Raw genomic sequence first — 23,147 nt, 5'->3', positions numbered from 1 at the left:
TTTGGATGCCTCCCTCACCTTGCCTGTGAATGCTGGAATTGTTCCCAGGCCAGAGAGGTGTGCCCAGATTTGGGCAAGGTGATCGAGGTGCAGTGTGGGTGGTGGCCACCAGGGGGTGCTGTTGAACATTGGTCTTGTATTGCTTGGTGGCCGCTTGGGACCTTGTGGCCCTGATCAGTCGCTAGAAGAAGACTTAGGGCTTGTACTCAGCCCTTAAGTCCTAAAACTCAGAGATGACCCCCATGGGACCTGCCCCTTCTGCCAGCCACATGCTATAAAGAGCCCATCTCAGCTATCAGTCCCGAAGTCCCTAACAAAGTCCTTTTCTCTGGCCAGCACCTCCTAGGGTCCTGGGGTCATTGCCTGCCTAAAGATTTGAGTCACCACCCACCATTCTGCCCTTACGTCCTCACCAGTCTGCCTCCTTCCCGTGTTCCTGCATGCCAAGTGGTTAGAGTCACAGTTCCTTACACGATCACAAGGGGCAGATGGTTTATGCCTTCCTTAACACGTGGGTACTTGTGCCATAGTGCTCCTTCATTGTGAATATTGGATGGTGCTTCTGTCTATAACAGTGGCTGTGTGTGTGGTGTGTGTGTGTGTGTGTGTGTGTGCGCGCGCGCGTGCGCAATTGCATGCACACGTGCGTGCACTGACCATGCCTCAGTTTCATCCCCTGTCCTCACCTACCTTGCAGGGTTATAGAGAGGACTGCTTGGCTCATAGAAGGTGCTGGGAAGTAGCCAATGCTTTTGACTGACCATGTCTTTGGTGGCTTCTGCTCATCAGATCTCATGGCCTCTTGCACCCACGTGTGTGTGTCTGGGATGATATGTATCAGTGACGATGGATCTTTGATGCAAGAAGTTCACTCTCTGTGTGTGTGTGTGTGTGTGTGTGTGTGTGTGTGTGTGTGCATGAGAATCCAGGAAGGTATGTGTGACTGTATCCCAGGAGACGGTGTCGTCTGTGATCTGCCAGGTGACTGTCCCACAGAAGCATGTCTAGAGAGCGACGGAGCTTTAGTGGCTGTCTAGGGAAGAGTCACTAGTGGTTCTTAATTAACCCCCCTGGAACCTGCAAATGGCTAGCCAGCCGCAGGGAGCCCGGCTGGTTTGGGAAGCAGTTTTTCTGAGCACAACAGTGGCGCTTGATGCTAATTAATTTAATGTATTAATGGCATCCGCTTCCTGTTTTAATTGGCATTTATCTCCAAGGAAGAAAGAGGGATTAGTAGTGGTAGGCTGTTTTTGTGCATGTCTTTTTTTTTTTTTTTTTTTCTTAGATTGTGTAACTGAGCCTGAGACTAGTCAGACTCAGGTCCCACAGGTAGCAGTCTGTCCCTTGTCATAGGGACACGGAGGTAGTTTCCAAGACCCCAGATAGGGGACAGGTCTGGAACAAATCAGGAGATACCATAGTAACATGGCCTGTGGCTGGGATATCTTTGATCTAGCCCTTAGGCTCCATGGTTTCTTAGATGGGTCGATCCCCTTGGGGTAGGACCCAGACAGACAGACAATACGTATATATATGTACACACACACACACACACACACACACACACACACACACACACAAGGTCTCACTGTGTAGTGCCGGCTGACCTGGAACCTTGGAGGTCATCCTCTTGCCTCTGACTCCAGAGGTTATCATCACACCCAGCCACGGTTGTACTTGGATAACAAAGGTTGTGAGTGAAGCATGGCTTACGTTAGGGGAACTGTGCAGGCCGGACAACAGTATGGGATCACCCAGATGGAATGTTCCCCTCTGCCTGGGATCCAGGGGTGGTGTGCCCTCCCTGGTTCAGCCCCTCAAAGCCACTCACACCCCACTCTGTCCCCAGGAGAAGGTGAGCTTCGCGCTCTGCTCAGGGCCCCGGCTGGAGGCAGCCCTGGCCTCCAAGGACAGAGAGATCCTGAGGCTGCTGAAGGATGCCCAGCAGCTGCGACACTCCTTGCGGGAGCTGGAGGAGGTCTCGGCCAACCAGATCGCTGACCTGGAGCGGCAGCTAGCAGCCAAATCTGAGGCCATAGAGGCAGGTCCCAGGGTGGCAGGGGCGGTGGCAGGCTGGGAGCACGGGGGCCAGCTTCACTGTCCCCACTTGTCTTCTAGAAACTACAAGAAAAGCTGGAGGCCCAGGCTGACTATGAAGAGATTAAAACAGAGCTGAGGTACGGTGCTGAACGGTGCTGGCCGGGACTGCGCGCCAAGCTCATGGCCTCCCCTCCTAGCTTCCCCCCATGGCTGTCCACGTCTCCTCCAGTCAGCACGTGGCCTGTCAAAACTGGCGCATTTCAAGCTAGGCATGGCGATGCATGTCTGTGAACGCAGCATTCAGGAGGCCGAGGTGGGGGCGGGAGGGGGGGGGACGACTGTCACCCCAGCGTGGGCCTCAAGGAAACAAACTGGTTGTCCTGGTTTGTTTCTACTGTTGTGGTAAAGTGTTAGCCAAAACCAACTTGTAGCTTACAGGTTCCATCAGTGGGAAACCAGGCAGGAACCTGGGGGGCAGGAGCAGGAGCAGAGGCCACGGAGGGGTGCTGCTCACTGGCTTGCTCCCCACGGCTTGCTCAGCCTGCTTTCTTGGTAGGACCCAGGGCCACTTTGCTTGTAGAAGGGCCGGGCCTTCCCACGTCAATCATTAATCAGGGCAATGCCCCCACAGGCTATCGGCCGAGCTCACGGCGACATTTTCTCAGTTAAGGTTCCCTCTTCCAATGACTCCAGCCTGTATCAGGCTGACAGAGAAACTAACCTGGTCCTGTCCCGTGAAGACATGGAGGGAGCTAGTCATCTTGTCACGGTGTGGAAACTGGGGGCTCACACACCAGCCAGATAAGCACAGGCCGTGGGGATAGGGGCTTCACCAGACCAAGCTGCCCCTGGGAGCCAACGGATCCTGTGAACACGCCTGTCGCTTCGGGCCTGCGGTTGGCACAGTTTGCAGGAGACCGTTGACCCTTGGTGTTCCCAGGGTCCGATGCCTAAGCGCCCCCATATGACTGTGGTAGGGTACTCCGTGGAACCCAGGCACAGCCTCTTGTGGCTTCGTCATCTCTTCTCCCGTGATCCCTAGCGCAGTGACCACACACCCCTCCATTCCCGTGGAGCCGCTTCAGCGCTCGGCATACAGCCCAAGGCAAATCCAAGTTTTGCTTTTTAGAACTTTCTGGAGAACTCTGTATGTTATAGTTTCCATCCACGTCCCGCTGAAGCAAGAAGGCAGGCAGTGTAGCTCTGTCTCAATGGCAGAGGACCTGTGTGGCATGCAAGGGGCCCTGGGTCCCTTCCCTAGAACCACAGAGGAGGGGACAGGAAGGGGTGAGACTGTGCACCTGTCATCCCAGGGCTTGGAGGTGGAGGCAGGAGAATCAGGAGTTCAAGGCCAGCCTCAGCTACATAATGAGTTTGAATAATGAGCTAGCCTGGGCCACGCGAGACCCAGAGACCCAAGGTCGCCTGTGAAGCGTCCAGCGGTGAGGGGATAGGCGTCTCCCTCGGGGCCTCTCTTCCTGCTGGGGCCCCGCTGACCTCAGGCCTCTCTCCTTTCTCTGGCAGCATCCTGAGAGCCATGAAGCTGGCCTCCAGCGCTTGCAGCCTCCCGCAGGTACATGTCCCCGCCACCATCCCTGTCCCCCAAAGCTGGCCACCCCCAAGCCCGCGCCAACCATGTCTTCTCAGCCTTGCTTCCCGTCTCCTCAGGCCCTGACCAAGCCGGACGACCCTCTGCTCATGGCCAAGGAGGCCTTCTTTCCCACACAGAAGTTCCTGCTGGAGAAGCCAGCACTGTTGGCCAGCCCTGGTAGGGGACAAGGGACACCCTGAGGGGCACTCGGGCTGGGGTCTAGGCAGGGATGCCCCTGGACTTTTTAACACCCCAAGGCCACTGCCATCTGTGAGGCAGGAGAACCAAGACCCAGCCTGTGAGATGAACACCCGCTGTGTGATGCTTCCCCATATTCAAAGTCACAGGTAGTCCCGAGGCTCCCAATGGCTCCCCTCGACCCTGAGTCCAGCTGGACAGTGGGGCTTTAAGAAGGAGTCGGGGTGGGGGGGGGAGGTGTCCATACCCCCACCCCACAGCCAACCCCCGGGGAATGGCCCACACCTTAAAACTGCCTTCTCCCCACGCGTGGCTCAGTGACCTTTTAGCCTTGTGACCCTCCCCAAGAATACAGCAGGCGCCTAATTCACCCCTTCCCTTCTAAATCGAAAGTGCTGGGTGGCCTGGGTGACGTGGGCCCAGAGGGCCGTAAGACACCTCCGAGACAGTGAAGCCTAGCCCTGCTTGCTAGGGTCGTGTTCCCCACGGCAGCAGATGGTGGCTCCCACAAACCAGCATTTGAAGGGGGTCTGAGGAGGTGGGAATTGAGGATGGAGGGGAAACAGCCGTGTGGGTGCTGATGATCTCTGAGGTCTATAGCCTTTTCTCTCCCTGTCCCTCCATTCCCCCCGTATCTCCTGCCCCTGCTCTCTCTGAACCCGTCTCCATCCCTAATCATCATCTCTGCCTCTGCCTCTCCCTGTCCTCCATTACCACCCGCTCTGTCCCTCTGTCTGTCTGTCCTGTCTGTCTGTCTGTGCATCCCTCCTGGTGTTCTAGAGGAGGACCCCTCGGAGGACGACTCTCTCAAGAGTTCACTGGGCACGGAGCCCTCCTACCCTCCTCAGCTTCCGCCTCCACCAGGCCCGGAAGACCCACTGTCCCCAAGCCCTGGGCAGCCACTGCTGGGCTCCAGCCTGGGTCCTGATGGGCCAAGGACTTTCTCTCTGTCCCCCTTCCCCAGCCTGGCACCCGCGGAGAGGCTGGCTGGGGACCCCCTGCTGCCCAAGCACATGATGGGCCCGGCTGCCTTCAAAGGGGAGGCGGGCAACCTGCTGGCATTCCCACCGGCCTTCTATGGTGGTGCCAAGCCTCCGGCGGCTCCAGCCACCTCCGCGCTGGGCCCTGAGCCCGCTGGGGCCCCCGAGGCTGTGGACGGGCCTGGGCCGGAGGAGGAGCAGCTGGACACGGCCGAGATCGCCTTCCAGGTGAAGGAGCAGCTGCTGAAGCACAACATCGGCCAGCGTGTGTTCGGTCACTACGTGCTGGGGCTGTCGCAGGGCTCGGTGAGTGAGATCCTGGCGCGGCCCAAGCCCTGGCGCAAGCTCACGGTGAAGGGGAAGGAGCCCTTCATCAAGATGAAGCAGTTCCTGTCGGATGAGCAGAACGTGCTGGCCCTGCGCACCATCCAGGTGCGGCAGCGAGGTGAGCCATGCAGCAGCCCCGCCACTGTCCAGGGTAGGTGAGCCACCGCCTGGTGCCTCGAGATGTATGGCCTCGCTCCCTCCTTCACTGGGCCACGCCCCCCCACTCTTACTGCCCCTCCCCCAACCCTCCCTGGGCAGCCCAGCGTAGGATCTGGGCCAGTTCCTCAGTTTCCCCATTTGTCAGCTCTCTGGGGAGGGGCTAAAAGGACCCAGAACACTAACCACTGCACCCAGAATAGCAGGACTGCTCAAGAAGCGTTAGCTGGACACGCCTTTAATCCCAGCACTTGGGAGGCAGAGGCAGGCAGATCTCTGTGAGTTCGAGGCCAGCCTGGTCTACAGAGTGAGTTCCAGGACAGCCAAGGCTACACAGAGAAACCCTGTCTTGGAAAAAAAAAAAAGTGTTAGCTGTTGCCATCATCATCATGGTCTGTTACTGTTAAGCCAGAGTCCGGCTGGGCGCGTGGCTCAGCGCTAAGCGCTGGCCTAGCACGCCCAAGGCCCTGGGTTCCAGTCCCAAAGCCAGAGTCACCATGCCATCTGTATCATTTGTCACATAGAGTAAGCTGTGGCCCTGTGCGCGTGCACACGCGCGCGCGCGCGCACACACACACACACACACACACACACACACACACACCCAGGACAGTCAGGTCCACACCCTCCTGCCCACCTGCAGGGCCTGACTCCCCCACCCCGCAGGCCCCACAGCCGCCATCTTCCTGCCTCCCCCAGGCAGCATCACCCCGAGAATCCGAACACCCGAGACAGGCTCAGACGACGCCATCAAGAGTATCCTGGAGCAGGCGAAGAAGGAGATTGAGTCTCAGAAGGGAGGTGAGTAGGCAGGCCTAGGCCGGTGACCTCTGACCCTCGCCTGCACCTCACCTCGAGGCTGCTCTCCTCCACAAGGGGCAGGGCCACCTCCACCTGTCATCCCATGAGCGCCCCAAGGGCCAGAAGGACCTTCCGGGAGCGCAAACGTGGGCATGCCACTCACTGCTCAGGCATCCTCCGTGGCTCTCTACTGCTCTCAAGATAATAACCCAGCTGCTCAGCAAGACATCCAGGCCCAGTCTTTACACCCCTCTGCACCTCTCAGAGGACTCCTACTAGACCCTGACACTGCACCCTTACCCAGGACATCTAACCAACACCCACCCGAGTTCTTACGTTTCACCTCCTCCAGGGAGCCCCCAACACCCACCCGGGTTCTTACGTTTCACCTCCTCCAGGGAGCCCCCAACACCCACCCGGGTTCTTACGTTTCACCTCCTCCAGGGAGCCCCCAACACCCACCCGGGTTCTTACGTTTCACCTCCTCCAGGGAGCCCCCCCCCCAATCCAGATGTTTCCGATTTCCCACTGTGACCTACTGTACTGAGTAGACAAACTGGCTCTGCTGTTAACCGGCTGTGTGCCCTTGCACTAACGACCTGGTCTCTCTCTCTCTCTGCCTCCCTCTTCTCTTCTTTAAGATGAGGATGGTATCAGCCCACCTTTTTCTGAAAGCTGTGGGGGGACATCAAGTGAGGTCAATGTTGGGGGGGGGGGGCTGGGGGACAGCATAGGTACACAGAAGAATGTGGACAGAGCGATACAGTCAAAACCATCTTCCAGCCGGGCGGTGGTGGCGCACGCCTTTAATCCCAGCACTCGGGAGGCAGAGGCAGGCGGATCTCTGTGAGTTCGAGGCTAGCCTGGTCTACAGAGCGAGATCCAGGACAGGCACCAAAACTACACAGAGAAACCCTGTCTCAGTGGGGTGGGGTGGGGGGAGAGATCTTTTTCTTCCTTGTTGTGATTCTGACCATGCTGCTCTGACCATGTGGCTGTCCCTGCCACTGCCTTGGGGACTTCTGCAGCCAGGCCCAGTGTGCACACTTCCCCTGCAGTCCACCCTGGGCTGTCTGGGATGCTGGGTTCAGCGCTCCCACCAGTCGTGTGGTGTCTGCTGCCCCCTGGTGGAGGATCCATGCAAGTGTCCCAGTTCCAAAGTCCTATGAGGTACATGTGTCCCTGAGTGCCGCTCCAGTGAGGGGCCCTCTGTCCCTGGGAGAGGCCATAGGAGAGGGGACATGTCTGACAGGCAGGAGTCTGCACTGCCCCATGGTCTAATCCTCAGAGCCACTCATGATACATTTTCTTCACAATAGTTTATTTTTATTTTATGTGCATTGGTGTTCGGCCTGCACTTACGTCTGTGAGGGTGTCTGGTCCCCTGGAACTGGAGTTAGAGACAGTTGTGAGCTGCCATGTGGGTGCTGGGACTTGAACCTGAGTCTTCTGGAAGAGCAGTCAGTGCTTTTAACTGCTGAGCCATCTCTCCAACCCCTCATGATACTTTTTTTTTTTTTTTTTTTTTTGGTTTTTCATGATTTTTTTTTTTCCGGAGCTGAGGACCAAACCCAGGGCCTACTGAGCTAAATCCCCAACCCTAAATTTATTTATTTATTTATTTATTTATTTATTTATTTATTTATTTATTTATTTATTTATTTATTTATTGAGACAGGGTTTCTCTTTGTAGCTTTGCACCTGTCCTGGAACTCGCTCTGTAGACCAGGCTAGCCTCGAACTCACAGAGATCCACCCGCCTCTGCCTCCCGAGTGCTGGGATTAAAGGTGCGCGCCCCCACCGCCCGTCATGATACATTTTTAAAGCTCCTACCGAATGCTGGACAGGGCTATGGATACGAGTGAGACGTTACTGCAGCCAGGCCTTGAGTTCAGTCACACAGGCTCTGGGTGCCTGAGGCCACAGTGCTTCCCCCAGGGCCAGAAACAGACGGGGGCAGGGGGGTATTGAAGTCAGCAGCAGAGCCGAGGGAAATGTTCAGGCTTAGTACAGGGCCAGCAACAAGGGACTAAGCTCCAAGGGTGGGCACCCCCCCACACTCCCACCTCTGCATACCCCAAAAAGCTGGGAAGGGTCAAGTAGACGGCACTAGCCATCACAGAGGCAGAAGGGTACTTGACCAAGTGCCAGCTCCAGGAGTCTACATAAGGGAACCAAAGGAAACATCCAGAATGGAGAGCGGGGAGGGATGTATACAAACTGCTTATGACAGTGACAGGCAGGCTAGCCAGGCAGTGGTGGCGCATGCCTTTAACCCAGTCCTCAGGAGGCAGAGGCAGGCGGATCTCTGAGTTCGAGGCCAGCCTGGTCCACAGAACAGTTCCAGGACAGCCAGGGTTACACGGAGAGATCCAGTCTTGAGAAACCAAAGTCGGGCGCGCCTTCCACATCCCGGTAAGCAGCCACTCCCCATCTCAGCCCGCTGCTGGACGGCACTTTGAAGTCCCGTGACAGGCGTTTCCTGGGTTGTCCTTCACTCCCTTCCTGTTGTAAATGTTTTTCTAGGTCACAGCTTGAATCCGTGCTGTGCTCCTTTTCATGACTGAATACTGTTCTATCACTTTTCACTGGAACATACACACACACACACACACACACACACACACACACACACACACACACACAGGAATGGCTGTGTGGTGGGTCCCAGGATGGAGGCCATAGGGAAGGGTCATGGAGGAAGGTCTGGTGACCTGTCTGGCACAGAGGCAGCACCTGATCATATCCTGATCACTTCCTGTTCCTGGGGCACAGGGGAGTCTGCCCTTGGTTTGTGGCATTCTCTCAGCTCACTTCCTGTGTGGCCTTCTCCTTGTATGTGTTCCTTCGCTTATTCATATAGCCAACTGAGCCTCTGAAAACTATGGGCCTCACCAGTGTAGAGAGTCCGTGTGCCTCTGACCTGGCCCTCCCCTCCCCTCCCCTCCCTTCCCTTCCCCTCCCCTCCCCTCCCCTCCCCTCCCCTCCCCTCCCCTCCCCAAGATAGCCATCAACCTGTTTTTTCCCTATCAGTCCATTGTGTTTGCTGTTCGATAAGATTCCCCCTAAGTCATGTTTAATTTACTTGCTTGATACTCTTGGAGAAGTGTTACACTTCCGATCATCTTTTTTTTTTCTTTTTCTTCTTTTTTTTTTAAATCTGAGACAGGGTTTCTCTGTGTAGCCTTGGCTGTCCTGGATCTCACTCTGTAGCCCAGGCTGGCCTCAAACTCACGGAGATCCACCTGGCTCTGCCTCCCGAGTGCTGGGATTAAAGGCGTGCGCCACTGCCACCGCCACCGCCACCACCTGACTCATCTTTTAGAGCTTTATGTCCTAGTTTATGTTACTAAGATGCCTGCCTGGCTTTGCAGGGAATTTCGCTGCTGTATCGTATTCCACCTTATACATACTATCTATCATTCGTCATCCAGGCTTTTTGTCTTTGGACATTTGGGTTTGGGCCATGACTTTGCTATTATAGAATGCTTGAAAGACCTACTTTCTGCAGTCCAACTGCCTCTTTCTTGACCTTGAGGTTTTACACATGGGTTCTTAGCATAGATAAAGGGCATGATTTCAGTTTGGGTTTGGACAACTGTCTTATCTCCAAGTTCATTCTTTTCTACATATACTAAGATTTTGCTATTGGCTTGATTTTGTTTGTTTGTTTGGGTTTTTTTTTTTTTTTTTTTTTTTTTTAGGTTTTCTGAGACAGGGTTTCTCTGTGTAGCTTTGCGCCTTTCCTGGACCTCCCTCTGTAGACCAGGCTGGCCTCGAACTCAAAAAGATCCGTCTGCCTCTGCCTCCCGAGTGCTGGGATTAAAGGCGTGCGCCACCTCTGCCCGGCTGGTTTTGGTTTTTTTGAGACAGGGTTTCTCTGTGTAGTTTTGGTGCCTGTCCTGGATCTCTCTGTAGACCAGGCTGGCCTCCAACTCACAGAGATCCGCCTGCCTCTGCCTCCCGAGTGCTGGGATTAAGGGCATGTGCCACCGCAGCCCGGTGATTTTTTTTTTTTTTTAAATGAATGCTCCCTAATATTCCACCAGACTGACAGACCATCACGTACTTGACCAGTCCCCCATTGTTGGACCCAGGTCGCCCCCTACACTTAGGTGATATAAACACAGATACCACATGCTACTTGGCCCTGATGATGGGCCCCTGTGCATGCTGCCACCCTTCCCCACAGGTGAGCCCAAGAATTCCACAGCCTCCGTGAGCATCCCCAACGGCACGGCCTCCTCCAGCACCTCGGAAGACGCCATTAAGAACATTCTGGAACAAGCCCGCCGCGAAATGCAAGCCCAGCAGCAGGCCCTGCTGGATATGGAGTCAGGACCCAGGGGCCGCTCTGTGCCTCCCTCTCCTCCGGAGCGGCCCTCGCTGGCCGCTGTGAGCCAGAACGGGGCCCTGGCCTGCGTGAAGCAGGAGGATGGCGGCGGTGGCTGCAGCAGCAGCAGCTGCAGCAGCAGCAGTAGCAGCAGCAGCAGCAGCAGCAGCAGCAGCAGTAGCAGTGCGCAGGCGCCGCTAGCTGTCCTGTCCCCCGCGGCCTTTGTGCAGCGGATTATCCGCAAGGTGAAGTCGGAGATCGGCGACGCCGGCTACTTTGACCACCACTGGGCGTCGGACCGCGGCCTGCTCAGCCGCCCCTATGCCTCCGTGTCGCCCTCCCTCTCCTCCTCTTCCTCCAGCTACTCGGGACAGCCCAATGGGCGAGCCTGGCCCCGCGGGGACGAGGCAGCCATCGGCCCTGAGGAGGAGGCGGCCGTGGGCGAGGATGAGCCTCCCAGGGTGGGAGAGTTCAAGACCGAGGCTGGGGTCCCCGAGGTGGGCAGCGGGAGGCTGCCCTACTACCCGGCCTACGTGCCCCGCACACTCAAGCCCACCGTGCCGCCCCTGACGCCCGAGCAGTACGAGCTGTACATGTACCGGGAGGTGGACACGCTGGAGCTGACCCGCCAGGTCAAGGAGAAGCTGGCTAAGAATGGCATCTGCCAGCGCATCTTTGGGGAGAAGGTGTGGACCACGGGGAGGGGGGGGGTGAGGGGGAGCCTGGGGACCCAGGAATAAGGTCCACTGTGACCTTGGCCCTAAGACCCTTAAGTCTGGAGGGTGACCCGGGTGGGAAGCCACTCCACAGGAGCCCAGTCGGATGTCCTGGTGTCTAGCCATCCCTGGACACTGGGCCAGTTAATAGCCAGTCCCCAGCCCTCCACACTCCTCTGGAGCTCCCATGGGCCAGCCCCTGAAGGTCAAGGACTCAGCCTGGCCCAGTGCCTTAATGTCCCCCAGCTGGTGTTGGAGCATCAGGTTTCAATAAGGGCCACGGAACCAGAGCTGGGAGAGAGGGGTCACGTGGGAGTTCTGTACACAGCGCCGTGATGAGGGTGGAGAGCGGGTTCTGAAGGGCCTGGGAGGGGCCAGGATTTGCTAATCTGCCTTCTACTCGTAGGTCCTGGGCCTGTCCCAGGGCAGCGTGAGTGACATGCTGTCGCGCCCAAAGCCATGGAGCAAGCTGACACAGAAGGGCCGAGAGCCCTTCATCCGCATGCAGCTGTGGTTATCAGACCAGCTGGGCCAGGGCCAGGCCCCAAGCCAGCAGCCCAGCGCCACGCAGGGTGAGTACAGGGGCCAGGGCCACCATAGGCTCTACCCCCAATCAGTGGGCTGGCTTGCCCACCTCTGCCCCTCTCTCCATCCCCAACACCGTCTGACATGTGTTCCTAACCCACGCCCACCCCCCTTCCCTTCTCTGTTTCCCCTGGAAAGAAGTTTCCACCCACCAGAAGTGCAAAAAGCTTGGGGCCTCAGGCATTTAGAGCTGTGGGTCAAACGCGGTCAGTAGAGTCCCCCCCATGATCACACTGGCCGACTCCCTAGAGATCTGGTGTCGCTCTTCCGAATCTTTCATAGCTCGGGCCTGGGCCAGTCAGCTGATCATTAATGAGGTCATGGGCAGGGTGGAGCCTGAACTGAGCAGGGGAAGAAAAATGGAGGCTCAGAGAGAGTTTGCCTGGAGTCACAGGGCCAGTAGGCAGGGCTGCTGGGGTCCTGGGGGTGGCAGGACATGTGACAGCAGGCAGGATGGCCCACCTGCCCCTGCGACCATAAAGAGACAATGATCCCAGCCCAGGACCAGAGCCTAGACTTGATAACCTCACCTGCAAGGTGGGGATCCAGCGAAGCCAATACCTTGAGTCACTGAGATAATCAGGCCTGCCAGCAGGGTTACAAACCAGAGGACAGTGTTAGGTGACAGAGTCCCGGGTCCCAGGTGACAATTTCACCTTAGCCAGAAGACTAGAGCTCCCCTGCCAATTTGTAGCTATAAAACAGGGACGGGCTGGTGGTAGACAGGCAGGCTGTAGACAGACAGACAGTCAAAGCAAATGGCAGACTAACAGTTGGCAGAGTCTGATAGGCAAGAGAGGCTGCAGAGAAGCAAGCATCACTCTGGGGCAGAGGCAGGGGGATTGTGAGTTCGAGACCAGTTTTTGCAATCTATGGAGGCCCATCTCTCAAAATGAAATTTTTAAAAAGAGTCGAACTGTTAACTGTTCATTGGTAGAGGCCCTGGTTCAACTCCCAGAACCACAGAAAAAGGAAAAGCTACCTACCACGAGGACCCCTGGATAGTCCCTTCCTGGGATGCACTGTGGGGGCCTCAAGATGCCTTGGTTCCAGTCTCAGCTCTGACAGGCCATCTTGTCCGGCCACGCCCAGTGGCAGTGACCACCCCCGTGTCTCTTGCCTACAGCCAGTCCCACTGAGCCGAGGTCCTCACCGTCACCTCCCCCGAGCCCTACGGAGCCTGAAAAGACTTCCCAGGAGCCCCTGGGCCTGTCGCTGGAAAGCAGCAAAGAGAACCAGCAGCCTGAGGGGCGGGCCAGCTCCTCCCTGGGCGGGAAGCCCTACTCAGGCAGCCAGGCTGCAGGGGGCATCCAGGAGATGGTGGCCATGTCCCCAGAGCTGGACACATACTCCATCACCAAGAGGGTCAAGGAGGTCCTCACAGACAACAACCTAGGTACGTGGTGAGGCCCGGCACTGCCTGAAACCCTAGACCAGTTTTTCCAGGCTTTGAGCAAAGTGCCACTGGGACTTTCCAGTGACCCCGGGGCCAGCCTGGAGGTTCCATCCAGCCCTGAGCGTGCAGGACCCCATGTGAGGCCCATGACTCTGACCAGGATTCCTGCTGAGGAATGAAAGGGAGGTGATACAGCTTGGCTCTCAAAACCGCCCTGCAGCAGGCCTTAAGAAGCCGCCCCGTGGTGGCGCAGGCCTTTAATCCCAGCGCGTGGGAGGCAGAGGCAGGCGGATCTCTGTGAGTTCAGCCTGGGTTACAGAGTGAGTTACAGGACAGTCATGTCTCAAAAAAAAAAGAAAAGAAAAAAAGAAATCCATTCACTGAAGCAATGATGATGCCTATCCATGGGATCAGGGATCAGGGTGACACCTTCCTCTGAATCACAGATGCATGCCAGCTCTGTCCCCCACCAGGGACACATGCAAATCCAACAACTGTCACTATGGTTTCTGTTGTGAGAGGAAGATAATGTTGTCCCCAAATACCCAACACGAATGAGGCACAGTACTCATTCAGTAATCCTAGCACTTAGGAGGCTGAGGCAGGAGGATTGCCCCAAGTTCGAAGCCTGCCTGGGCTACAGCGTGAGACCTTTTCTCAAAAAAAAAAAAAAAAAAAAAAAAAAAAAAAAAAAACCCAAGAGTTAAAGGTCAATAACAAAGGCTAGCCCATCGGTGGTGGCGCACACCTTTAATCCCAGCACTCGGGAGGCAGAGGCAGGTGGATCTCTGTGAGTTTGAGGCCAGCCTGGTCTACAGAGTGAGTTCCAGGACTGTTATACAGAGAAACTCTGTCCTGAAAAACAAAAAAAAACAAAAAAACAAAAAAAGAAATAAGGTGAAAGGAAGGCTAAGCAGATGTTCAGCTGATGAAAGGCCTGAGTTCCAATCCCTGGCTATGTTAAAAACCAGGCATAGGGGCTGGAAAGATGGTCCAGTGGTTAAGGATACTGGTTGCTCTTCCAGAGGACCTGGGTTCAATTCCTAGCACCCACATGTGTAGCTCACAACCATCTGTAACTCTAGTTCCAGGAATCCAATACCCTCGTCTGACTTACGAGGGTACCAGGCATGCAGTGGTGTACTATGCATGCAGGCAAAACATCCAGACACATAAATAACAATAAAAACAAACAAGAACCTGGCTGGGCATGGTGGTACACATCTGTAACTCAGAGTTGGGGCAGAGAGAGATCCCTGGCCAGCCAGAAAATGGTGAGCTCTAGGTCCGGTCAGAGATGCTGTCTCCAAAAACTGATGCTTAGAAAGCCGTTGAGGAGGACACCTAAGGTTGACCTGGGACCTCCACATGAAAGTGGGAGCCAGGTGTGTCCTGCATCCCTGTAATCGGTACTTAAGAGCCTGGGGCAAGAGGATCGCAAGTTTGAGGCTAGCCTCAGCTACGAAGCAAGATTCTTCTCAGAACATGCAAAATCTAAAGAGGGACAGGAGTGGCAGGAACAGGCGTAGCATGGAGCGTGCCCGACATGCATGGGGCCTGTGGTTTGACCCCGGCACCCTCCCCACCAAAAACAGTCTATAGCCCTGATGCCCCTGGGCAGGCGTTTCTCCAGGCTGATCCCGGGGGATAGAATTAATGGATCTGGGGTCAGACGCATTGGAAATTTGGATAGAATCCGCTAGGGTATCCTGGGGGGAGGGCTACAAGCGTGTGTACAGTACAGGGTGTCTGCTGGCAGTATGGCGGGTGATCCCCTGGGAATGAAGAACTGTACTGACAGAAAAGTCATTTTACGTTGTTAACTGTCCCGTGCTGACCCTCCCCAGTCTCTTGTGCGGAAGGAGTCCTGGGCCACCCTCCCTGGCCTGCTCCTCCTCTGACCCTGCTGGGAGTGGGTCTCTGTGCCTGGCCTGGGGTGACAGTTGCCCTCTGCCCTGTCCCCAGGGCAGCGGTTGTTTGGTGAGAGCATCCTGGGGCTGACACAGGGCTCCGTGTCCGACCTGCTGTCGAGGCCCAAGCCCTGGCACAAGCTGAGCTTGAAGGGCCGGGAGCCTTTTGTACGCATGCAGCTGTGGCTGAGCGACCCCCACAACGTGGAGAAACTGCGGGACGTGAAGAAGCTGGAGAAGAAAGGTGAGAGCCAGGCTGGGGTGGCCGGGTAACCAGGTCCCAACCACGCTCTGAAGACCCCCGTTTTGCAGCAACCCAGATACTCACATCCCCCACCAAAGTCACATGTGGCGGCTCTCGTGCCGTCCACACATCCAGAAGTGGCGCACAGTCTTTTTTTTTTTTTTTGGTTTTTCGAGACAGGGTGTCTCTGTGTAGCTTTGCTCCTTTCCTGGAGCTCGCTCTGTAAACCAGGCTGGCCTCGAACTCACAGAGATCCGCCTGGCTGAGCCTCCCGAGTGCTGGGATTAAAGGCGTGTGCCACCACCGCCCGGCCCGCCTTGTAGCTTTATTACTGCGTCTCCGTGTTGCCCATCCTGCTTGCTCTGCATCTGGCTGCTACCCACCTTCTTCCCAGCGTTCTCTCTGCCCCGAAAATCCTGCCTAGCTATTGACCATTTAGCTTTCTTATTAAACCAATCACAGCGACATATCTTCACACAGTGTAAAGGAATATGCCACAACAGCCTCTGGAGAACCTTGTAGATCCAAACCACAGCAGAGCTTTGGTTCACATTTTGCTGCTGTGATGTGGCACCATGCATCTTACAGTAAGAGGGTTTATTCCAAGTGGCCCCTCAACACAGCAAACTGTTCTGAAACTTAGTGGCCAGACTTCTAATAGTCTTGCTGGCCACAGAGCTCCCCGGTTTGGATGCCCTCTGACCGCAAGCACCCCCTTACAGCCTCTGGAGTGGCTGTGCTCCAGGAACCCCCGCTAACCTCAGCTGGCCTCACGAGAGCCGTAGAGCAGGAGATAGGCCAGCATCTCAGCGGAGCCAGGGGAGCAGGAACAGGGGATGGGAATGGGGGCACAGAAGACTCTGCTGGGCTGGCTGGCCACTGTCCCTGGAGTCCTACCACCCCTGCCAAGTGGCAAGCAAGCAAGTGGCAAGTAAGTCCTACCACTGGGGCCAAGTGCGGTGCCGACGGCCCACCAGCCTGCCCCCTCTCCCCCCAGCCTATCTGAAGCGCCGCTACGGACTCATCGGCACAGGCTCGGACAGCGAGTCGCCCGCTGTGCCCTCGGAGTGCCCTAGCCCCTGCCAGCAGCCCCAGGAGCTGAGCCTCATGCAGGCCAAGAAGCCACGCGTGGTGCTGGCGCCCGCCGAGAAGGAGGCGCTGCGGAAGGCCTACCAGCTGGAGCCCTATCCCTCCCAGCAGACCATAGAGCTGCTGTCACTCCAGCTCAACCTCAAGACCAACACTGTCATCAACTGGTTCCACAACTACAGGTATGGGGGGGGGGGCGACATAGGGTCTCCAAGTGGCAGAGAGAGGGGGCCGTGGGGACACAGGGACACAGAGGGACCCAGTAGGCCACAGGGGACACAGAGGGTCATAAGGAAGGCCCCGGAGGCTCATGGGGACACCTGAGGGTGGTTCGGGCCTATGGGGCTGCAGCTGGATCACAAAGCTGTTTCTAGATTCCTGGATGCACTAACTCTGTCACCTCCAGCAGAGGGACCCTGAGCCCCATGTTGTAAGCTGTAAGCAAGGACCATGGTGCATCCTCCCACCTCCCCCGCACACCCACTCCCCCACCCCTCATCAGTGCTGACGTTTATGGAAAGGCCTGGCACAGCCATCACTGACAGGGTGACTCTGTCATCTCCTACTCTGTGCAATGGCCTCTAGGAAGGAACAGATCAGGCCAAGATCTGAGGCGTCTCCAGCTGGAGCTAGCTAGGGTCTCGTGGGCTCTCCTTCCCGTGAGACTGAAGGAACACCTGCCCTACTGGAGCCTCTGGCATGGCGGTTCCTCTAAGCATGGCTCCTTTCTTTCTTTCTTTCTTTTTTTTTTAAGATTTATTCATTCTTAATTTATGTGCATTGGTGTTTTGCATGTATGTATGAAGGTGTCAGATCCCCTGGAACTGGAGTTACAGACAGTTGTGAACTGCCATGTGGGTGCTGGGAATTGAACCCAGGTCCTGTGGAAGAGCAGCCACTGCTCTTAACTCCTGAGCCATCTTGCCAGCCCGCATGGCTCCTTTCTTAGGCCTTTCCATTCTCCAGGACGGGTCTCAGAGGTCCCAAGTGCTGTGGCTTTGGCGAGGCCACAGGGCTTCCCGAGGCTGTCCTAGAGGACCCCCTGAAGGAAGCTTGGTAGAGATTGTAAGGATCATCTCTGAGGCCCTACCCACTCTCTGAGCAAGAAATGTCAGCAGTGTCCATGTGGCACTGTGGAAGAGAGTCTATCCATTCTGGGGCAGAGAGCTGTCCCAAGATCCCCAAGAAGGAAGAAGGGGAACGTGTGGGATGCACACGCCCCTCTCCCCAGCCTGCATGTAGACATCATACACACCTTAGCTGTGTGGCCTTCGGCACGTCACTAACCTCTCAGAGTCTCATGATGATTCTATAAGATGACATGTCACTCCTGCCCTGCCCCAGTGCCAAATCAGTCAGATGGAGCCACTTCCGGAGTAAACAACCTGTACAGTAGAGCTTTGTACCCAATGCAGACTGTAGAGCAACAGGAGACATGAGTCCTTTTTTTTTTTTTTTTTTAATTAAAACTGCTCTGCCATCAGCTCAGGCCTACCACTGACTAGCTCTTACATTTAAACTCAGTCCATTTCTGTGGATCTATATGTGGCCACATTTTCCGTGGCTTTACCTGTGTATCATTACATGCTGCTCCCTGGACGGTGGGCTGGCGTCTCCTGACTCAGCCTTCCTTTTCTCAGAATTCTCCTTGTCTGCTTATCCCACCTATACTTCCTACCTGGCTACTGACCAATCAGCTTTTTATTTATCAACCAATCGGAGCAACACATTCACAGCATACAGAACATCCCACAGCACCTCTCCTTTCTGTCTAATCAGAAAGGGTTTAACTTTAACATAGTAAAATTACATATAACAAATACATATAGCAAGAATTACAGTTACAATATCTAGTCTATTTATATTTGGCAAATTCAAAGAAAATATTCTACTTATCCTATATTTGTGAGTCTAAAGTTTCATATCTACCTTATCTTTTATCATAACCAAGAAAAACCATAATTATAACTATCTAGTCTTCAACTACATCAAATATACCCCAGGAGGATATAATATTACCTAAGTAAACAGGAAGAGCATTGTAAGCAACTTCCAAAAGAGACATGAGTCCTAACAGCTTTCTCTTGTCCCCTCCTGAGTGGCAATGGGGACATCATCTCTGCTTCTCATTTCCCATAGGAGCTGAGCATTCTATCATTATCCATCGCGTTCATTCAAAAACATACACACAGTGAGCTGGACTCTGGAGATCAGGGGTTCAAAGCCACCCTCCCAGAGCCTGATAAGCATATATACATCATGAGCCAATTAATTTCACCTTAGCCTGATTAATATGGCAGAAGAGAAGGAGTAAGGGCTTAGGGAAGAGAGAATCTTGCCTCCAGAAAACTTGAACAAAGAGGTGATATTTGAAAGATGAATAGTAGCGATCTCTGAGTTCAAGGCCAGGCTGGTCTACGTAGTGAGTTTCAAACCAGCCAGGGCTGCATAATGAGACCCTGTCTCAAAAAAGAAAAAAAGAAAGAAGAAAGAAAACCAGGCTTGCCATAAGTAGGGCCCTGGGTCCCATATGCACTACAAGAAAGAAGTTGGGGGCCAGGCAACTCTGACCAGTGCCCACACAATCATGAAGACTTGGTTGTGATCCCCAACGCTCACATTTTTTTTAAAGCCATACGTTCGGCCAGTAAGCTGGCTCAGAGGGCACTGATACCTCCTGACAAGTTTGACAACGCGAGCTTGATCCCCAGGACCCACGAGGCTAAAGGAGATTGCCACGTCCCACAAGGTGTCCCCTGACTTCAGACACAGACACACATACATACACTATGGTGTGTGTGCACACACACACTGGATAAACAAATGTAACTTAAAGTTTAAAAAGAAGAGACACATACATCTGTGACCCCAAAGCTGGGGAGGCAGAGACGGGAAGCCCCTAGGCTTACTGGCCAATCAGTCCAGCCAGTGTGTTAGTACCAGCTTCCCTGAGAGAGTGTCTCAAAAGCCAAGGTGAAGAGTGATTGAGGAAGAACCAGACAGACCTCTGCCCTCCACGGCCCCCAGCACATTGAAGAGGAAATAAGATGTATGAGTACTGATGGAGGCACCTCTCTAGTCTTACTTTCCTATGGCTGTGATAAAACACTGACAAAAAGCATCTTGGGGAGGAAAGGTCATTTGACTTATACATCAGGTCATGGTCCATCATTGAGGGAGGTCAAGGCAGGAACTGAGGCAGAACCCATGGGAGGAGCTGCTTATTGACCTACTGACCTGGTTGCTCCCTAGCACATGCTTAGCTAGGTTTTTTGTTTGTTTGTTTGTTTGTTTGTTTTTTAAGATTTATTTATTTATTATGTATACAGTGTATACAGAAGAGGGTGCCAGATCTCATTACAGATGGTTGTGAGCCACCATGTGGTTGCTGGGAATTGAACTCAGGACCTCTGGAAGAACAGTCAGTGCTCTTAACCTCTGAGCCATCTCTCCAGCCCTAGGTTTTTTTTTAATTTTACAGCGCAGACCCTCCTGCCTAGGGATGTGCTGCCCACAGTGGGCTGGGCCCCCTTATATCAATTAACAGTCAAGTCAATCTCGCACGGACAGGGCATGGGAGACAGTCTGATTGAGGCAGTCCTTCAGACGAGGTTGCTTCTTCCCAGGTTCATTCTAGGTTGTATCAATTTGACAATAAAAACCAATCTCACATCACCCAGTATGGACTTCTGGCCTCCTCCCACACTCTCTCACGTACACACAGAAGTCTCAGTTACAGCAGCAGAAGGAAACGTTAACGACGTAGTGTTTGCTGAGTACCTAGTCTGTCCCAGGTACTGGAGGGAGGGAGGCGGGCACCTCCCTGACCAGCTGCTGAGTTACACAGTGTGGCGGTCTGCAGTGAGCTCTGGGAAGAAGGAACAATGGGTGCTGTTAAAGAGCAGGACTGGCCGGGCGGTGGTGGCGCACGCCTTTGATCCCAGCACTCGGGAGGCAGAGGCAGGCGGATCTCTGTGAGTTCGAGGCCAGCCTGGTCTACAGAGCGAGATCCAGGACAGGCACCAAAACTACACAGAGAAACCTTGTCTTGAAAACAACAACAAAAAGAAACAGGACTGGAAATGACAGCTGTAGACATGGGTGTTGCCCAGGGTGATGGTAGAATAGGGACACTCCTCTTGTGGACCGAGTCTGGGGTCAGCAGCACTCACCCCTTGTCTCTGCCACAGGTCCAGGATGCGTCGTGAGATGCTGGTGGAAGGAACACAGGATGACCCAGACTTTGACCCAAGTGCGGGTCCCGGTGTCCTGCCACCAGGCCACACCCACATAGACCCCACCCCGCAGAGCCCTGACTCAGAGGCTGAGGACCAAAAGCCCCCAATGAAGAGCCTGGAGCTGCAGGAATCTGAGAGTCCTGCACCCCGAGCTGCCCCAGACAGGGCTCTGGTGAGGATTAAGCAGGAGGAGGATACAGAGGTGGATGAGGACAGCCAGCCCCTGGATGTAGGGGATCCAGACAGAGGGGAAGGCAGCCCCAAAGAGGAGCAGACCCCCACTCTGGAGAACATTGGACTCCCAGAGCTGGCCCCCGGGCCCTTCCTTTCAGACACGCCCAACCCCGGCTGCCCTTCATCGCACACCCCCGAAGAAAAGGAGGTTGGGGAACAGGTTCACTCAGACCCTCTGGGTTTCAAGTCCACCTCGGAATCCTCATGCTGCAGCCTGGAGGGGCCACCGAACTCACCCTCTGCCATCTCTTCACCAGACCTCATGACATGCGTGTCACCCATCCCCTCCTCCTCAGCCCCCATCTCCCCGTCCCTACCCGGCGTCCCACCTGCCAAAGTGCCGAGTGCCAGCCCCACTGCTGACACAGCTGCAGCCTTGCACCCCAGCACCAAGGTGAACCCCAACTTACAGCGGCGGCATGAGAAAATGGCCAACTTGAATAGCATAATCTACCGGCTGGAGAGGGCTGCCAACCGGGAAGAGGCCCTGGAGTGGGAATTCTGAACTGGGGCGGTGAGGGGTGTACCCCAGTGGTCACCTACTCTCTCCTTCCCCCCCCTTTCCTCTCCCAGATGGGGTGGGGCCAGAGAGGTAAGAACTCAGCCATGTAAATGTGGACAGCAATGTTAAGCCGTTTACGTTTATTGTTGTAACACTAGTTACCTGAAGTTGTGCGTGAGCAGATGCCACCGCCTCTTTCTTTTTCACAGCCCTGCTGGTAGGAGGCACTGGGATCCTGCCCTTGTCCCCTCCCCCGCGGGAGGCAGGACCAAAACGGCACCACATTCTCACCCAAAAACTCCAAACTCTTTTAGAAAAATAAAGAAATATTTATAGACCTCTTTCAGCTATTTTAATAAAGGATCCTTTGGAATTTATCCCCAGCCGATGCTGTTTTGATATTAAAGAGAGTTATAAAATCAGATGCTGTCACTGCTGCTGTGGAGCAGACACAGACACTGTGTAAATTTTTTTTTTTTGCCATGAGATGAGATTAAGACAACTGTTCAAAGCCATCGCAAAGCACTCTTAAGACGGACCAAATTCAGAAAAAACCCTTGGACTGCGGGTTTTGGTGTTTCTTTCCCCCCACGCCTGTCTGTGAGACACAGCACAATGCTGCTGCCGCCCTTCCAGAACCCATATTGCAAAGAGAAAGTCCAAAAGACTCTAAATGAAAACCTCCATGCTGCTGAGGGTGGGACCATGCCAGCGGCCTGTCTGCAGCCTCCAGGTCGCAAGAGATCCTGTCGCTGGTGGAAATGTTGCCCTTAGCGAATGTAGTGTGTTTCACAAAGGCCTCCAAGCCCGAGTTAGAAACCTCCTGTGGACAGACAAAGTGTTTCCGGAACCTTTGGAAAACTGGGGTGTGGGGGAGGTACTCAAAGAGGGTCACTCATGTCAGAGTGACCCTGGCTCTCATCCTGAATCGTGGCCGTACTTGGAAGGTTTCTCCTAAGGTCTGAGCAAGGCCACTCCATTCCAGAAAACCCTGTGGCTTCCACCTTCCTTCCTTATTTCTAGAAGAGAAAGCGTTGCTTCACCGTAGCCCCCCAAAGCTTAGCAACCAGCTCCGAAAACTAGATCCATCCAGTCAGATACCTCAAACTCTGTTTCCCACCATCTTCTGAAGTTAACATCGGTGCATCTCTGGAAAGTGTCCAGGAGTCTGTGGAACTCGGTAAGGCCAGAGTCACTACGACACGGCCACCATATCCCCCCCGCCTCTTGGTCTATTTTCCTACGCAAGACCTGCTTGGGATCAAAAAAAATGTGACTCCTCCAACTCTGAAACAGCCTTCCTCCAACCTGATCGGGATTTCCAGGGAGAAAGGTCCCATTGGATGCGACGGCCTCCGTATCAGATTGGCTGTTGAGTCTCTCCTGCTTTTATTCCTGTCTTTTTTTTTTTTTCCACACTGTGGAAGCTGAACTGGCCGTGATAAATGTGTGGGCATCTCTGTCGCCATTCAGTGCTCGAGGGACTAACGGCTCTTCCGATGCAGTGACTATCCTGAAATCATGTGAGCCTAAAGTTGGCCACCAGAAAGGAAAAAAATAATAATAATGTTCTGGAATTTCTAACTCTCATGTGCCCAGCCAGGCTGCAGACAGATGACATCTAACAGGCCCCGGAAAAACCTCTTTTTCCACACATAACCCTGGCTATGCATTGAGAAGTTTTCCACTATATACGTTTTTATCCAGAGGAGGGTATTTTTATATTTTGACACTAGGAAACCATGATGAGTATTCAGAGGAATCCATTCTGGGACAAACGAAGCCTGTCTCGGTCCAGCCTCTGCC

At 54.5% G+C, this 23,147-nt stretch overlaps 1 protein-coding gene across 1 annotated transcript in view; it reads left to right on the top strand.

Annotated features, from left to right (window-relative positions):
* The window catches only part of Cux2 (cut like homeobox 2), a 92,089-nt gene extending 68,961 nt beyond the window's left edge, over positions 1-23,128 (top strand). Inside the window, exons 12-23 of the mRNA XM_059249763.1 lie at positions 1,850-2,041; positions 2,119-2,177; positions 3,565-3,613; positions 3,709-3,808; positions 4,610-5,254; positions 5,992-6,093; positions 10,287-11,113; positions 11,550-11,715; positions 12,855-13,124; positions 15,090-15,278; positions 16,276-16,549; positions 20,558-23,128. Of these exons, the coding sequence (XP_059105746.1) occupies positions 1,850-2,041; positions 2,119-2,177; positions 3,565-3,613; positions 3,709-3,808; positions 4,610-5,254; positions 5,992-6,093; positions 10,287-11,113; positions 11,550-11,715; positions 12,855-13,124; positions 15,090-15,278; positions 16,276-16,549; positions 20,558-21,344 (3,660 nt within the window). The 3' untranslated portion in view covers positions 21,345-23,128. The remainder of the gene's footprint in view (positions 1-1,849; positions 2,042-2,118; positions 2,178-3,564; positions 3,614-3,708; positions 3,809-4,609; positions 5,255-5,991; positions 6,094-10,286; positions 11,114-11,549; positions 11,716-12,854; positions 13,125-15,089; positions 15,279-16,275; positions 16,550-20,557) is intronic.
* The last annotated feature ends 19 nt before the right edge of the window (positions 23,129-23,147 follow it).

Source organism: Peromyscus eremicus, chromosome 23 (genome assembly GCF_949786415.1).
Source record: "Peromyscus eremicus chromosome 23, PerEre_H2_v1, whole genome shotgun sequence".
Lineage (NCBI taxonomy): Eukaryota > Metazoa > Chordata > Mammalia > Rodentia > Cricetidae > Peromyscus > Peromyscus eremicus.
This window is presented reverse-complemented; position numbering and strand designations above follow the sequence as displayed.